Raw genomic sequence first — 18,245 nt, 5'->3', positions numbered from 1 at the left:
TAATGACAAAAGACAGGTAGAGCATGCAGGCACAAGCTATTGAATTTGGATACTCAGCCATGATCATTGAAAGGCAGAGCAGGCTCAAAGGGCTGAATGGTCTACTCCTGCCCTGCTCCTAATTTCTATATTTTTATTTTTATCAAAACAAATAACATCCATGATCTCTAAATAAATATTCCACACAAAGAGAAACAAACTAACGGGAAGGTTGATCTTGAACCAACTCCAAGGGGCTTGAAATGGTGATCTATATGAAATTTGTATGTGATTAGTTTCAATTTTCACTGGCAAATAAATAGATTATATGTAGCAGCCCAAAGTTGATTTGGCCAAATGGAATTGATGGTATTGGAAGGATTAGGGCAAGATCTAATACTAAAGGTTCATTTTAGGCAGTTCATGATAACTGTGGCTTTTTAGGCTAGAATCACAGGAACAGCGGGGGAGGAGGTCATTCACCCCATTCTACTAGTGACGACCTTTTGAATCTAGATGTTAGCATTTTTGTGCACGATCATGCAAGTTCTTCATCTTCAAGGACCTGTCCAACTCCTGATTGAAATTATTTCTGAGGAGTTGACTTTCACTACCGTTTTTGGTAGAACATTCCAGATCCCAACAGCTCTCCAGGTGAAGGAATTTCTTCTCCATTCCCCTCTAATTCTCTTGCCATTGATTTTGAATCTCATGGCACCAGACTAAAAAGAATATTTTTTCTCATTCAAAGGAGGAAAAAAGGTAGTAAAGAGGTGGAGATGCTCAGTGAGAGAACTTCTGAATTTAGGTGTGGAATTGCTTCAATAATCTTCAGATATAGGATTGATTAAAATCATGGATGTGCAAGAAATCAGAATTAGTTGATACATCTCGAAGGATTGTAGGGCTAGAAGAGGTTACAGATTCCAGGGGTAACGAGCTGGAGGAATTTGAAACAGGATGAGAATTTTAAAATGAAGGCATTACTGGAGCAGGAGACGACGTTGGTCAGCAGGCACTTAAGGGAAGCAGCGCAAGTGAGGACATAAACAGTAAAGTTTTAGATGATCTGGTATCCACGGAGTTTCAGATGAGCTTTTTTCTTTCCGGAACTGGTAGAATGACAAAATAATGCTTGTTTTGGTGGGGATGGTTCTATTAATATGAATCCTTCTGAGGATACGGTGGAGGCAGTACTCGGTTTATTTAGATATCTGCTATTAAATCCCTGAACAGGGAAGGGGTTAGCAACCTACCTTTCTTCTTTCTTTTGCAATGCAGCTTTTAAATTGTGTGAATTGGATCAACCAAATCTGTTTTTTCATATCCCATAGCCTCTCGTCATTCAATCCTTCATTGCTGCACTTTAAGTATGTCATGACCTTCACTGACATTGGGTTTCATCTGTGACTTTATCGCCTTGCCACACATTTCCTTGCAGCTTTTTGTTTTCTCCCCTCCTCCAACTTAATTATACTTAATTATTATGTCTTGTATTTTAGCTTCCTTTGCTTATTTGAATGCCAGTCACTCTAATTCTGCACCCTAATCATTGAGTTATCGTTGAACAGGAGAGATCCTAGAATATCTTGTGGATACTTCTGCCCAACTGCTCTTATAATGAAATCAAAAAATGCTAGACATGCTCATCAGGTTAGACAGCATCTTTGGAGAGAAAAAGTGATAATGTTTTAGCTTTGAGATCTGTTATTAGCACTCAAATCAAGTTCAGGAGCAGCAAGAATAAAGCAACTCCTGAGGTATGAAAATGGAGAAAAGAAGAAAAAACAAAGGAAGTCAAAAGGGAGATAGATCAAGGCAAAAGCAGATGGTCAGAAAAAAGTAAATAAACAAATGATGTTTAAATAGAATGCTTATCTTGTTTCCTCCCTACCAGTTTATAATCCAGTTTGCTGCTTTTTGTCAATATTCAATCTTCTCCAACAGTCTTCTTGTGTTGTATCTTCTCAAAGTGTTTGAGGAGGCCATTGTTCACTATGTCCGTTAATTTCTCTTATCCATCACATCTGACAACTCAAGGAATACTTAAGCTATATATTGAAGATTTAAAAGTTACAGGATATACTATTGTAAATTAAGAAGTCCTAAAGGTTTTCCAGAGGCCTTTCTGAAAAGTAGAATTTACATTTGCAACTAACTCAGTTAGAAGTGTATGATTAAACAAAAGGCTAGTATGTAGATACAGCAAACAGTTAGGAAGGTTACAAAGTTTTCATTTATTGTGAGGGGAATTGAATAGAAAAGTAGGATGGTTATGTTTCAGTTACAAAGGGCATTCAGCTACTGTATAGGGTATTGGTTTCCTTGTTTAGGGAGGGATGTAAATACTTTGGAAACAGGACAGTGCAGTTTTGCTAGTCAGATACTTGGAATGGGCAGGTTGGTTTATGAGGAAAGATTGGACAGGTTAGATTTATATTCCCTGGTGTTTGGAAGAGTCAGAAGCAATTTGATTGAAACATAAGATCCTGAGGGATCTTGACCAGCTGGATGTGAACTCTGTTTGTTCTTGTGGGAGAATCTAAAAGTAAGGATTACTGTTTAAAAATAAAGGGTTGTCCATTTCAGACAGAAATAATTTAATCTTTTTCTCTCTGAGGATCCTGAGTCTTTGGAAGACTTTACCTCAAAGGTTAGTAGAAGCAGTTTTTGAACATTTTTAAGGCAGAGGTGAATAGATAAGGGAATGAAAAGTTGCCCAAATTGTACTTGAATGTGCAATCAGAATAACTGTGGTCTTATTGAATGATAAAGCAGGCTCTAGGGGTCATGTAGCCTACTTTTGCTCCTAATTTGTACATTCATATTTAACTTGTATTTAAGTTTGACATTACAGAACCTAAGATCTGAAATTCTTGAATGTTAGCCATATATTTTCAAGATAGTAAATTCGTTAAGATCAACTGGGCGGCACAGTAATGTAGCGGTTAGCGCGAAGCTATTACAGCACCAGCGATCGGGTTTCAATTCCCCTCGCTGTCTGTAAGGAGTTTGTACGTTCTCCCGCGTCTGTGTGGGTTTCCTCCGGGTGCTCCGGTTTCCTCCCACATTGCAAAGACGTACGGGTAGGTTAATTTGCATTTAAAATGGGTGGCGCGGACTCGTTGGGCCAGAAGGGCCTGTTACCACGCTGTAAATAAAATTTAAAAAAAATTTAAACTGAGACATCTTACAAAAATAAGTGCATTTTTTTTAAAGTTATGTATGTTTTTACCATTCTAACCCTAACCTTAACCCTTCAAGTTCCCTGGAGAGTAATCCGCTGAAGACTTCAGATCTAGAGCAAGGATTATCTCTGTACACTGATGAAGATGAAGACCTCATCAATGAACTCCAGAGTATGTGCTTAAGCAAATCTGAATCTGATATAAGCAAGGTAATAACATTGTTCAGAAAGTCTGCACAGCTCAGTTCATTACCTTACGTAGTTCCCACAGATAACTTGCATAATTCAGACTAGTCAACTCAGTTTATAGTGCTCTTAAATCTGTGTGATCGACTGTTTTCAAGTCTCACTAAAGATGTTTCAGGGCTTACTGCATCCAGTGTAGCATTGAATGAATGCCAAACTGTTGATGGTGCCATCTTTGGGGCTTTGAGTGCCATTTTGGAAAGATGCCTTGGATGGGAGGGGTAGAGGGCTGGAAGAGAGAGATGCTTTGGACGGTTTATGTCAGAACCTTTGAAGGTGGTGGGACAATTTGAGAACAGATACAAGGAAGGTGCTAATCTTTTTAACATATGCTTCAAGTGAAGTATGTGTTCAATTCTGGGGACCATATTTTAGGCAGGGGATCAAGGTTTTAGAGTTAAGAAGAATTTACTAGAGTACTAGAAGAGACGATATACCTTTGTTTGGTGGAGAAACCGGTGTTAGAACACTACAGCACAGTACAGGCCCTTCGGCCCACAATGTTGTGCCGACATTTTATCCTGCTCTAAGATCTACCTAACCCTTCCCTCCCACATAGTCCCCTATTTTTCTATCATTCATGTGTCTATCTAGGAGTCTCTTTAATGTCCCTAATGTATCTGCCCCCACAACCTCTGCTGGCAGTGCGTTCCACGCACCCACCACTCTCTGTATAAAAAAAAAACTTACCCCTGACATCCCCCTTATAACTTCCTCCAATCACCTTATAATTATGTCCCCTCGTGTTAGCCATTGTCACCCTGGGAAAAAGTCTGACTGTCCACTCAATCTATGCCTCTTATCGTCTTGTACACCTCTAGTGTTGTACTTGGGTAGAGAATATTAAAGGTAGATTTGATGGTACTATTCAAAATTATAGTTGCTTTTGACAATAAGAATACAATTTTTACTGGCAGAGGGAAAGTTACCAGTGAACTCAAATTTAAAATATTTGTCAAAAGAATCAAGAGTGACATGAGGGAAAAGGTTTTACATATTTATGATCTGGAATGCCTTTTCCAAAAGGTCAGACATTGATTATGTGGAAAACCGATCAATAAATTTCTAGATATTAAAGGAATCAAGGGATATGAGGAAAGAGCAGGAAAATGGAGTACTGGTAGAAGATCAGTCATAATCTTGTTGAATGGTGGGACAGACTTGAGGGTCCAAATGACCTGCTATTTCAGCCCAGGACAAAAGAACAAAAGAAATAATTTCCTTCAGGGCTCCATCACTATTTCTATTCAAAGATCGGGGAATTGTCCAGGTATGATCACCAGCATTCTTTCTTTTACCCCAACAGCACTAAAAACAGTGCCTGGTCATTCACCCCAGTTACCATTTGCAGATTCTTGCTGCAGTGAAGTTGGTGTTTCCTTTAATCTCATAATAGTGGCCATGCCAATACTTAGCAACATAAGTGCATCTTCCTTATTTGTTGATCCTTTTTATTTCTACTGTGAAGCCACCTAAAATAATTTCCACGTTGTTTGTTGGCTTCATAATTATAACAGGCTTTCTTTTTAATTATTGACTGATTAGTCTAAATAGAGCCATCAATTTATAATGTTCCAATTTCTGTTTGACACACGTCAAGAAGGAACATATTACAGAGTCATTGAGTAGTACAGTACGGAAACTTGCACTTCAGCCCAACTTGTCCATGCTGATGGAGATGCCCAGCTACACAAATCCCATTTTCTTGCATTTAACCCATATCTCTCTATTTCTTTCCTATCCCAGTACCTGCCCAAATGCTTTTTAAATGCTGAGATTGTATCTGCCTTTGTCACTTCCTCTGGCAGCTTGTTCCATATACCCGCCATCATCTCTGTGGAAAAAGCTGCCCCTCAGACCTCCTCTAAATATTTCCCTTCTCACCTTAAACCTATGTCCTCTAGTTTTGAACTCCCATACCCTGAGAAAAATTCTGACTACCCTATGTATGCCCTCATAATTATATAAACCTTTATAAGGTCACCTCTCAACCTCCCGTTCTCCGGTGAGAACCATTTTAGCCTTTCCAATCTCTCCTTGTAACTGAAGCCCACCATTTAAGGCAATGTCCTGGTGAATCTCTTCTGCACTATAAACTGAGCTAGGACATCCTTTCTATAGTGTGTTGACCAGAACTGTACACAAGTGTGGCCTAACCAGTGTTTTATACAGCTGCAACATGATGTCCCACTCTTATACACCTTAATTTTAATGCATGTCAAAAGATGAACATAATAAACATGACACATGGCTAATGAAGAATGCCTTGACAAAGCTGCAGGTTTAAGAAATAGGTCAGTGTCATGGTCATGATTCCTTAAAAAGGAGCAGCATAACTACATTTTTTTAAAAATATGCTAAAATTCCTGTAACAATTTACTTTTAAATTATTTAGAAAATGTTTAAATTCTCTGAACTTTGTAAACTTTTATATTTAAAAAAAGTAGAATTTGTATGTTAAAGTAAAACACTACTAAAATTACTATTGTTTTTAAAATGGCAGTGGTCTCTTTTTTTTACAGATTGACACGTCAAAGGATCTTTTCTTTATGATTCCTGGTTCTCAGAGTGATCAATCATCCATAAGGATGCTAAAAGATCATGCTGCTCACTTACCAGCAACAAAGGTAATATAAACTGATAACCTGGAAGTTCTTCAATTTGCATAATTTTTAGGAGATATTTGAAGCATGTCATCTAGTTTTGGGGAATCAGGACAAGGGAATTACATGGCACATTCAGCTTTTCATTGAATCTTTTCAGACTGGGTACAATATGGGCATTGAGCCTTAATAATGTTGCTCAATCATGTATTATGAAACTCTGATTCATTATATACGACTTCTACAGTGTGCATTCTCCAGCCTCACAAAATTATCAAGAGTAACTTCCTGAACTTGAATGGTCCATCTAGGATGACTTTCAGTGGGAGAGTTGTTTTCCAGGGGGCAAGTACAAACTAAATGGCAAGTCAGTGTTTTGCCACTTCCTACTTGTGAATAATAAGTGATGCAAGGGAAAACAGAACTCTGACCTGGTAATGTAAGGAAATTACTATTATCCTGTACAATGCATAAAATGTCCACAGTTATGAAGCTATTTAATTCGACGTTGATTAAATGGACCACCTGGCTATTTGTGCACCCTTATTCCCTGCATTAAATTCAATCGATCTCAGAGGCTATCAGTGTGAGTTTGAGCTGCCTACAAATGTGGACCTCCTGGGGATACAAAGAATCCTGGGGTTCCCACTGTGCAGACTGAGTCATAACAGTCCCAACTTCACATCAGAAAATGTTACTTACCTTGCATTATGAGTGATTTAATTTGAATATATTTCTGTAACATTTGATGTTTTTCTAACTGCAGTTGTAAAAGTGGCATTTGTTATTATGTGGGATGTAGTGGCTATGTAAATTCAAAGCAAAGCATTGGCTATTCGTCAACTTCAGTTGCTAGTATATTTCTCAGTTTTTCTTATGATTTTTGGAACAGGAGCATAATGCTGACAATATTATTCCACTCTTTTCCTCTCACCCATCATCAGTAAAACTGTAAACATTCATCTAATTTATTCAGACAACTGTATCACCAATCATAGAATCATAGTCACATCTTGCTCATAAAACAATTCAGCCTCTTACATCAGTGCTTTTTGAAAGAACATATGCTTATTCCCATCCACCCTCCCAAAGCACGCTGTGCTTTTTATCCAAACCCCTGAAACTTGAATATCTTTGTCCAACTCCCTTTTTAAACTTCCTGATGGAATATTCCAGATCTTGACTCACTAAGTGAAAGAAATTTTTCTCATCTCCCCAGTGGAACTATTGACAATGATTTTGAATCTTTGACCTCTGGTTATTGATTTGTCTGTAACAGGAAATCATTCTTTGTTATCTCTTTCTTAAAATCTTCAATTATTTTAAATATTGTTCTGATGTCTCCCTTAAATCTGTTCTAGGGAGAGCAGCATTGTTGACATTTGTAAATTCCGAAGTGAAATTTCCCATCCCTGGTAACTTCCTTGTCAACCTCCCTTGTATCTTTTAGGCAATTACTCGTTTGGTGAGTGAATACCACTCCAGCTGAGGCCTTGCCAGTGATGTTTAAGATTCCAATATGAGAGTTTTGAATTCCTCTATTTACAAGACCAAATAGCGTTTTTCCTGACACCTTTTTAAGGATTTACTTATGTGGACCCAAGATCCCTCCATGCGTTTCAGAATCATGCCAATGACCAAAGGATATAAAATCCACAGGAATGGTTGTAATAGAGGTTTTATTTCAGAGAAAAAAGTCAATAAATGTCACTTGAATTCATAATTTTGGAGACATATGGTACTAAAATCATTTATTTCAGTGTATATTAATAGTCTGTTGGTTTTGCAGGTTTCTGATTGTACTCTAAAAAATGGCACACCCACGTCAAGTAGCAACATTAAAAGAGTGAGTAGATTGGGCATCTCAAGGGTGAAATCGCACCTACCTGTACTCCTGAATAACACACACCGTATTCACCACAGCAGCAGTAATACAAGGCATTTAGAATCAAATAACAATACAACCAAGGAGAATTGGAACCTCGGCAAAACTGAACATGATGCCAATAACAACAAATAAGAAGATAATTCTCTCAGATGACATTATTTCTGAGTCTTCAATTTAACAGTGTAAAACATAGATCTGTAATATATTAATGAAATGTAAAGTTGCTCTTTATTGCTATATGTTTATTTGGGACCACAGTGATTATATATTGAGTATTTGATAGTGCTGTGATAAAGCACTATTTTTAGTTGTTACCTTTTGGTTTTATTGAATTCTCGGGTTGTGTACCTAAAATGGTTGTTTTTTTTGACGCAAGAAGAATTTATATAAAAAGCAAATGGTTTGTTGCACATATAAACATTTGCAATCATTGTTAACATTTTTTTATTCAGGGTTTTTCCACAGAATTATATATATTAAGAAGCGAGAAGAACCATGTGATACATACTTGGTATCCATGGCATGATATGTGTAATATACGCAAATGTATTTACATTTTTTAATATTAAAAAAACCTCTTTTCATTGGATTTTATCCAGTGAATAGAATGTGGCAATAAATGTTAATGCAAATGCAGATTTTCATTCAATACGAGAAGCCATATTAAATGTTTTAATGGAATACTATCTCTTCATAATTTCTCTTTTTTAATGTAATTTATGGTTAGTCACCAGTCCGCAGTTATACTGCAATGGCTAACACTTCACAGTGCATGTATGGATAAATGTTACAGTTTGTATAGAACCCCTCCGCAGAAATCTTGTACTTATTTTTTAAAATGAATGTAATGGAATTTACTGAAGTAAAACATATGAAGGGAAACAAGGAAGGAATATCTGACTTTTAAACAAATCTTTTCTTGCATTGTGAGTCACAATTACTGCTTTGAGCATCAGATCACCAATGAAGTAACCATTGACTACATTGACATGTAGTAACCATTTATTAATAGAACCATGGAAGGGTGAAATTGCAGGCCATTTGATTAACAATAGTGACATGAAAAATGAGAGTTTCATTAATAGTCTCATAAGCTCACATCTGTAGAGAGAACAGAAGCAGCCAGCACTGAAGACTTAGGATTAATGAACTTGATTTGTTTCTTCTGTTTTTGTTCTTGCAGCAATCTGTTTTTTGAATATTTTTGTGGTGAGTCTAACAAGATTGTGTGGGGCGGTTATATCGAATAACAACCAGATGGGTGCGTGGATTGCGATGATCCCATGAGCCCATAGATTGCACTTCTGCTAGTTTCCATGATTGCACTGTGCAGTCCCAAGTTTACACATTGTATGCTTCAACAGAGGGTCCATTGACATTACTGTTGAGGGCTCCTTAAAGTTAATCTGCACCTCTTAAAGAGGAGTTGCATTGTAAGTGTTGCTGATTCTAAGATTGTGGAAGAATCAGTAATGACTGAACCTGAGAGAAAGAAAACACCCAAGGTCTTTGATGTGAATGGAAATCTTGGTGGAGGAGATGTAAAGAAGAAATAGCTTACATCATAGAAGCTAAACCCAATGGCAAGAGAATAGTGGTAAAGCTCGTTGTCAAGACTGCAATTCCAACTGTCTGGAGCCAGTTCCAGGACTAAAAGCAATGATGTGATGCAAGTTATCAAAGTTATTTCGTGCATGTTCAGATGCCGTATTCTCTTGCATCATTCACTGCTGAGTTTACTAACTCATACCTATCATTTGTTTTCCCTTACATTGCAAAACTTCCCCATACTGGCAGCTATTCACATGTGATGGCCATAAAATATACTCCTATGTTTCCCTCTTGTAGAAGAAGTTAGCACAAAAACAGTGGCAGCAGAAATTAATGTTTGGGAGAAGTATGTTTTTTTTTGTTTTGACTTACATGGAGCAGACGTTCTGGCCATTTTGGAAAGGAACATTGCTGAGACATTCTGCTGGTGAATGAAGAATTCCATGTCTTTCTCATCTCAATCTCTTCTGATGTCCAAGCTTCAAATGATGTGTTGATACATCGCCATAGAAGGGTGTTACCTTTCACTTTGCCCTCTTATCAGGAAACAAAACACACCACCAGTTCAGCAATAGTGAGGTTGTACACTAATTCTTCAGAGGACTCAGATGATGACTTCAATGGAGTCTATAGATGGTTACTGGTTGTGTGCTTACAAACACCTATTGCTCTGGAAAGTCTGTGGTCGCTATGAAGGAGTCCTGCACCTAATAATAGGGTATGAGCTTGGAGCCCATCCTTTCTAACATGGAGCAGGTGGCCACTTCCATCAAAACACCTATTGGCATAACCAGAACAGCGTAAAAATAATATTCTTTGCAGCACAAACTCGCAAAGCTTTAGTACTGCAGTAAAAGCTCATTCTGCTGTTACTCTATCTCAGCTTGTATGGAAACTCAGACTATCACACATCAATCGACATAGTGATTTCCCTGCTCTGCACAGTACCACAGGCAGTAGGTGCATGCATGTGCAAAAACCCCCACATATGGAGACGGTAAAGTTGCTGGAAATGTATAGGTCACAGACAGCACCCAATATTTATTACTAAGCCAAATCTTACCCCTTTTTTAGATACTCAGCTTAAAAATGAGAATGAGCAGAGATATGTCCAGAGTTAAAATAAATCAGGTTATATAGCATATGTGCATAGAAATATTTTTATTACATGCATAATTTTTGTTTCACATGAACACTAATATCTACATCATCAATGTATGTTAACTACTTGAACTTGAATTTTGCTAAATGTCTTGGACGTACAATAACAATCATAAATTCAAGTAAAACTAATGACTATAAATTCAAGTAAAACTAATGCTATGCCTAACATGTAGGCAGTTCTAAATTTAATGGAAGAAATGTAAGGTAAACTAGGCTTTGCATTGAATAGTTTATAGTGCTATTTCTTTTTCAGCAGAATTAAGGAATTCCTAACATTAGCAAACAGATTTTTTTAAAAAATATTGATCAGTTTTATGGTATGCATTTGTTTACAGTGCAACAGATTACTTTTCCCTTTTTAAATACTAAACACACTTAAGATTATAAATGTCCAAGTACAAAAAAATACTATTGTTAAAGATTAGTTTTGAACTATAACAATTTTCTATGAAATATATGATGATCTCTTCCCAATAAAAAGTCTTTTGTCTCCCACATGAGAATATGTGTCTGTTATACAACATGTGGTTTTATGACACATTTTACTTAAGTGGAACAGCATTAAAACAAAGATAAGTAACCATTACTCCACTTGAGTAGAAAATTACAAATATTCTTTTGTACCCAGAAACTGTTCCTCTGACTTCCACCAGCCAGAAAGACAAGGACAGCAGGCATCATCATCTTCAAGTTTGCCTCCATTTCTTCATGGTCACTAGGACAAAATCTTGGGACTTCCTATCAAATATGGCCTACAGTGATTCCAGAAGTCACACCACAACCTCAGGGGCAAGAGGTAATAGGAAATAAATACTGGCTTTGTCCTGATGCACACATTCCAAGGACAACTGCTTTAAAAATATACAATGTATTGGAGAATGCAAATTGTCTATGCACAGCGGCAGAGTGCCAGAGATTTGAGTGCAATCCTGACCTCAGAGTTTGTATGTTCTACCTGTGCCTAGATAGATCTCCTCCCACGTCCCAAAGGTAGGTTGATTGAACAGTAAATTTCCCCAGTGAGTAGGTGAATGGTAGAATCTGGAGGAAATTAATGAGAATGGGAGAACAACAAATGGAATTAATTTAGGATTAGTATGATTGGATGGTTGACAGTGGACCAATAGACCTGTTTCCATGGTGTATTTCTCTATAACTTTGACCTTTTTCAGGAGTCAGATGACTACAAAATACTCTCCAATGAATACATATGAAGAGAGTAGTATGAATTTTTGTATTGAAGTAAAATTTTACCATTGCCTGGGCATGGCTATAATTTGAAATAATTTTTTGAAAATACATAGTTGTCTCTCACCTACATACTATTTACCTTAAAAATTTAGAGCAACATAAAGAACAATACTTCATAATGCATCTCTGCTGTTGCTAATTTTCTGACCTTTCCTATAGTTTCTTATTTGGAGCAGTTCATAAATGAAGATCATAGTGCCCTGTGTGCAAATGTAAGACTCTAAGTTGGGTGCAGTCAAAGACTTTATTTCCATTGCCATAAATCCTCCCAAAAGCCAAGACGGACAGTGATGTCACATGACTGGTGATTGACAAAGCTCCTATTTGTGGAAGATCGTTGAATTGTAATCATCAACAGAGGAGCCCTAATTACAATAGAGCTTTGCTGAGTTTGGAAGATTAACTTTCTGTATGAGGTCCTGTACAAGTCATCTGTCTATAATGTGCAGTAATTTCAATGCAAATATGTAGTTACACACATAAACCTAATAGTTCATGAGGATTTGAACAGGGTACAATTATATAGCTACCGGTTTCTATTGCAGAGTTTTGTTCTGCAGTTGTAGGTTCTCTGCTTTCAATAGCTTCACAAGAATTTTGTGCATTTTGTTCTTTGTAGCTTCATAACCTTGTTTCTTGGAGCTCTTCTTCTGCTTCTTCCTGTAAGGCAGTTATCTTTGGTCGTGTTTTCCTTTTGCTTGAGTTCCTTCTGTGAGCTGTAAATAGCTTTGCACGGTCTAAATGTCCAAAGACCTGCTTGAAAAGGTTTGCTTCAGTTAGAAGCTTCTGCAGAGCATCAAACTGCTTGACTGAACATCCCTCAATTACCTAAAATTAAAATAAATACAATTATTTATTAATTAAGAAAGTAAAGACGTCACATTTTGAATAAAGAGTTGCTTAAAGAAATGAGCTATTTCATTTAAAAATGGTATTTTTTTGGCAGCATTAAAGTGAAAGTGATCACAAAAGAAATCTCACAGAGAAATTGATCTTTCACAGTATTTCAGATGAATTTGTGAATTGGATGTATGCACACTAGCAGAGAAGGGAGATAATATTGCTAGCCAGGTCAGGAAAGTGAACAACATCTAATTTTGTTTTCTATCTTTATCAATAACTTATAACCAGGATATACTCAGCAGAACAAGCGGTGCCAATGGAGAGAAATAGACTGATGACCTTTAATCAGAACTGGGAAAAGCAGTAGATTAAAAAGTATGAAGGTGCTACGAAAGGGAAAGAAGAGGAGAGACCAATGGAGAGGTTCTGTGATAGGATGGAAGGCAGGAATGATCAAATGACAAAAGTGATGATGGTGAAAGAGAGGGAGAATGGGTGATCTGACAGATATCTTTCAGGACATGCTTCCTTCCTTTACCACAGAGGCATATAATGTTTAAACCAGATTTCTCTGTTCCTGCCAAGAGCTTTTGACCTTTGCATCTATACATGTATTATGCTCTGCTTCCCATAAAGTGCCATGCCCAGATAACACATGAATAGATGACAAACAAAAGGACATACCAGAAATTGCTGGCATTCAAGGAGAGCTTCTACTCTGTGTTCTGAGAGTATAACTGTGCAGTTTGAAAATGTATGTTTAAGAGTCTTCCTTATGATTTGGAATGTTCTGTTGAAAGAAAAAGACAAATTTCAAGTTGTCATTTTACATCCTGTTTCGTATATAATAATTTTTAATATTAAAATTCTAACAATCATTTTTTTTTACTAGCAATGGACTTGATGTCAAATAAGATTAGAATCCTTTAAATTGTCATTCTTCTATACAGTGAGCCATACTAATGGTCTTGTACAATATTCTTTTCTGTTTTGAATATGTTATCAGTTGGAAATTTTTAAAATGAAATTATAAATAGTAATGGCACAAAAGCACAAATTGAAATTCAGCAGTTTTATGTATATTAACTTCAAGAAGAGTGAAATATAAAAGAGAGCAAGAATATTATGTATAATTCCTTGTCTTTTTTTTTTGGAGTCCTTCACTTTTGGCCATCTAGTAGGCTTGTTGGTCTTCAGAAATATGCTTGGTTAATGATTTGAGACAAGTTAAATGCAATATGTCCTGAGTTCATATCCTGGGCAAGACCTCACCTTGGCCTAGTATTGAGATTGTTTCTTTTCCCAATAGCATTGTGGAAGTACCTTCACCTAAAGGACTGCACGGGTTCAATTAGGTGTCTCACCACCACCTTGGGTATTTATAAATGGCCTTGACTGTGATGCCTACATCACAAGAAATGAATAAATGAAAATATCACCATTGTATCAATTCCTTCACACGCGATATGTCAACTCACACAGGGTCCAGATGAGCAGTAGGTTCATCAAGCAACAGGATTTTGGCCTTGCTGAGAATGGATCGAGCCAAGCACATGAGTTGTTTGTGGCCATTGCTGAGGATATAGCCACCATCCACCAAAACAAAGTTAAGCTTATCTGGAAATTGTTCAATCATTGATTTCAAGCCAACCTATAGTGGTATAATAAGCATCAATAAATCAATATGTGTAGCTTGTTTAAGTCTAGATTAGAGTACATAAACTAATAATTTCTCATAAATCTGAATGGAGCCATTGAATTCAAAGGGAATTCATTTATATTTCACTGTTGGCTCTGATGCCTTTGATAGTGTATAGTTAACGTCATAAGAAATATCTATTATGTCTCATTTAGCCTATGGGTTTTTGTATAACATTGCAGTAAATGTGTCAGAAGAAGACACCACTTTGAATCTTAAAGAAAATAAGTGTAAACTTTTTATGAGCTTCCTGAGTTTGAGTTTTTCACCACAATTAAGCCCACTTTAGCTACAAGAATCAGCATCCAGTTGTAATTCCAGACTGAAATCTGCAAAAGATGATTGCAGTGGTACAGTCTGATAATGGCTAGTGGCATCCAAACTCATTATGTTCAAATATTGGATGGCACTACATTGCATTATAATAAAAATCGTTAATTATCTGTGTAAAGCTACTGAATAGGAATGCCATCTTCATGGAGTGGGCTTTGTTGTCAAAACTAAGAATCTGGCATCTTAGCCACATTAGTAATTCTAATGTGGGACCAACATGCTATGGTCATCAGCATATATGCCACAACTTTGGCAGCTAAGGATAAGGCCTAAGAGGACTTCCAGTACATTCTTGAGAAAACTTTGGCCTGCATCCCAAAGGGAGACAGACTGATTCCCCTGGGTTACTTCAGTGCCAGGGTGAGAAGTGAAACAATGCTCTGGAAAGGCAGAATTTGTAAAGTGGGAGTAGGGAAAGTTAATTCGAACGAAGTCCTCCTCCTAATAAACATTTCAGCTTCTACCCTCATGACATTTGTCAGTTCCAAATTTTATTTAAAATATGAATTTTAATCTGTGCTTTGTTGTCTAAAAATGCTTCATTCTTATCAGCAGATCAGCCTGCACTGTTACTGGACACCATCAATCCCATATTAATTGGAACCAGATTTAGAATGAACCTGGTATAGAGGACATCAACACTCCAGTCTACACCACTTCTTTATGAGCAGCTTTCTTCAAGATCAGAGCCAAGTGTTGTCCTTCCACCATTAACAGTAAAACTCACATCAACATATATCATGGAAACCTGCTATAAAATAATTCATTATCCAGTGAGTAGTTCAGACCAATGGATATCCCAGTTCTGTGTTAAATTACCTTTTCTCGCTAAATAAAGCAGTAAATATAGCCTCTGTGTTCCTGTTAGAGTGCAAGAAAACAGCCAAAATTCTTGCTAATTATTATCTATCAACAACCATGCTAGAAATACACATTTGTAGATAACAGGTGTGAACAGGACTGACTAAACAATGATGCTTTACATTTAATATTTGGTTGACTTGTTAGATAATACCAACAGATTATTACCCAGCAAAGAATCAAAGTAACTGTGAGAAAACTGAAGTACATTTGTCTCTTTAAAGAAATGCATTGGGAAATAAAAATTGAATACTGGATTAGGAACTCTCACCGACATTGTTCATCTGAGAAGAATTAAATCTTTGACAGATTAATTTTATGTATTTGGTAAGAGAGAAGACATTCTGCTCAAAATAAGCACTGTAGATAAATGCAGGGCAAGAAGTAATCATGCTTTGAGCTTGGGAATAGATTTTCCAGTGTATAGTCATTTTTAACAATAAAAAGCAGGTTATTTACAGCATGACAAAATCAATCATATTGCAGTTATTTATTTTGAAATTGGATATACCAATATCACATTTATTCCATCCAAGATAATGAATAATGTGTCATATTTATAGCTGAGTGAGTTATGATGTACCTCTTCAGTGACTTTCCAGATCTCCTCATCAGTCCACTGTTCGTAAGGATCTAGATTCTTCCGGAAGGTCCCAGAGAACACAAAGACTTTCTGTAAGGTGGAATATTAAATGACAATTGTTTTCTGAGAGGCTTTGTGTAGATTTACAACAGTTTTAAAGGACGCCATCATCATGTCATCAAATGACAGGAAGATAGGAAGACCAGGTTATTTTGTTCATTCTCTCCTGCTGTGTTTCTGTGCCAATTGCTGACATTGTTCTACAATTTTTGTGTATACAATTTCAAACGCACTAGAATTTGATAAAAATCCTACATTCTTGAAGCACCTATTACGTAAGGAAAATTATTGAAATTTTTATCTTAAATGCACAGACCTTCTCTTCCAACTTTATCTTTAATCTACTGATAGTAAATTCACATGACTCATATGGAAATACTTAGGCCATTGTATTGACGTTTGTGAGAGAAAATCAATCAAGGCTATGACTGACGTCCTGTAGGAAGTACTGAAATAACAGTTTGCATGTACTTAAATGCTGTGACCATGTCTGAAAACATTACCTGTGGGATGACACCAAATGCTTTCCTCCACTCTTGCAGAGAGACTGAGTTCCAGGAAATCCCATCAATCTGTATCTCCCCTTCAGTGGACAGGAGACGCAAAAATGCAGAAAGTAATGTGCTTTTCCCAGCACCTGTCCGTCCCAGCAGTCCAACCTATCACGTTCAGAGCACAGTGCTTAATAACAGAATTAAACTTACACATGAAAATGTCTGAATGACTATGTAAAAGTAACTATAATAAAGCAGAAATGTACATAAATGTGATTGTAGAACACATGTTGTAGCAGTTTTCAGTGTCTTAGAAGTGAATTATGAAACAAATAGCAACAAACATATTGAGCTTTTTGCCTTATGTTTCACAAAATAAACTTACGATTGTGTGATCAAGTTAACTGCCAACGACTAGTGGTGAAACTCACAATTTTACAACAAGGCTTCATATACAATGCATGAAACAGCCTAAAATATTTAAGAACCTTAGGGAAGTCTAGTGGTCCTTCAAAGGAGTCTGGCATTCAAAAGGAAATCCTATAGAGAATCATTTATAGTGTTCAGAGTAAAACCAGAGGTTACAGCAAAAGTAATCAGTCCTGCACAAAAGGATTAATGTGAAAAGAACATCAATTTCTAAAAGTCTGTGGAATCACTAGAAATGTGAAAATATATTTAAAGAATGCCATTTCAAAATTATTACTTTTTAATATTTAATATTTAACCTGCAATTACCTGGTAATTTAATTCAATAAAAAAGATTTAATTAAATCTCTGGACACTTATTATCTGGATACTAGGTTGAGGTTTCTTTTAATTATAATTTATTTCATACTTCATGACAATGAAGGAGGCTACTTGGATCATCGAGTTTATGCCAGTTTTCAGAATATTCCCATCAGTCCCATTCTCTCACTTTTCTCCCTGTAACCCATTCTTTCTAACATTACCATCAACCCACCCACCTGCACAAGGAGCAATTTACAGCAGCCAGTTAGCCTACCAGCAAGTCTTAAGAATGTGGGAGGGAAGTGGATCACCCGGGGAACTTGCAGACTCGATACAGACAGCATCCAAAATGCCTAATTTCTAGGAATGAAATCTAATTATCTAATTAGCATTTATAATTTGCCATCCCATCTTCCTGGGCATCTCTACAGAATTCATATTGAGTAGTTCGGCAAACATATAAAAGAATTAAAAACTAGAAGCAAAGAACATTGAAGCCTCGTGCATTGGAATGGATGTATCTACTGCCTTACCCTTTGTCCTGCATTTACCGAGAAGGAAAGGTCCTGCAGCACTGCACGCCCATCATTGGTATACTTAGCCGTGAGATTGTTCACCATCATTTGGCCTCCAGACGGCCACTCATTGGTTAGATGCTTGTTCTCAATCACAAGTGCGCCCAGTGGGCTATTGCCATTATGTTGGTTCTTGTTTTCAGATCCTTCTGGGGGTATGTCAATGTATTTAAAAACACGACTTACAGATCGCATC

General features: G+C 36.8%; 2 protein-coding genes across 5 annotated transcripts in view; one reads left to right on the top strand and one right to left on the bottom strand.

Annotated features, from left to right (window-relative positions):
- Positions 1-8,783, top strand: part of cttnbp2 (cortactin binding protein 2) — a 112,567-nt gene extending 103,784 nt beyond the window's left edge. For all 4 annotated transcript variants that reach the window (XM_052030539.1, XM_052030541.1, XM_052030540.1 and 1 more), the window contains 3 exons: positions 3,244-3,376; positions 5,935-6,039; positions 7,805-8,783. In XM_052030539.1, coding sequence (XP_051886499.1) covers positions 3,244-3,376; positions 5,935-6,039; positions 7,805-8,035 — 469 coding nt within the window. In that variant the 3' untranslated portion in view covers positions 8,036-8,783. The remainder of the gene's footprint in view (positions 1-3,243; positions 3,377-5,934; positions 6,040-7,804) is intronic.
- A 3,707-nt stretch (positions 8,784-12,490) lies between these two features.
- The window catches only part of cftr (CF transmembrane conductance regulator), an 89,131-nt gene continuing 83,376 nt past the window's right edge, over positions 12,491-18,245 (bottom strand). The window contains 6 exon segments of the mRNA XM_052030223.1: positions 12,491-12,697; positions 13,397-13,502; positions 14,191-14,363; positions 16,189-16,278; positions 16,752-16,907; positions 18,008-18,244. Of these exon segments, the coding sequence (XP_051886183.1) occupies positions 12,491-12,697; positions 13,397-13,502; positions 14,191-14,363; positions 16,189-16,278; positions 16,752-16,907; positions 18,008-18,244 (969 nt within the window).

The sequence above is a fragment of the Pristis pectinata genome, chromosome 15, assembly GCF_009764475.1.
Source record: "Pristis pectinata isolate sPriPec2 chromosome 15, sPriPec2.1.pri, whole genome shotgun sequence".
Taxonomy (NCBI): domain Eukaryota; kingdom Metazoa; phylum Chordata; class Chondrichthyes; order Rhinopristiformes; family Pristidae; genus Pristis; species Pristis pectinata.
Note: the sequence above shows the minus strand (reverse complement) of the source record. Positions and strands in the feature narration are given on the sequence as shown.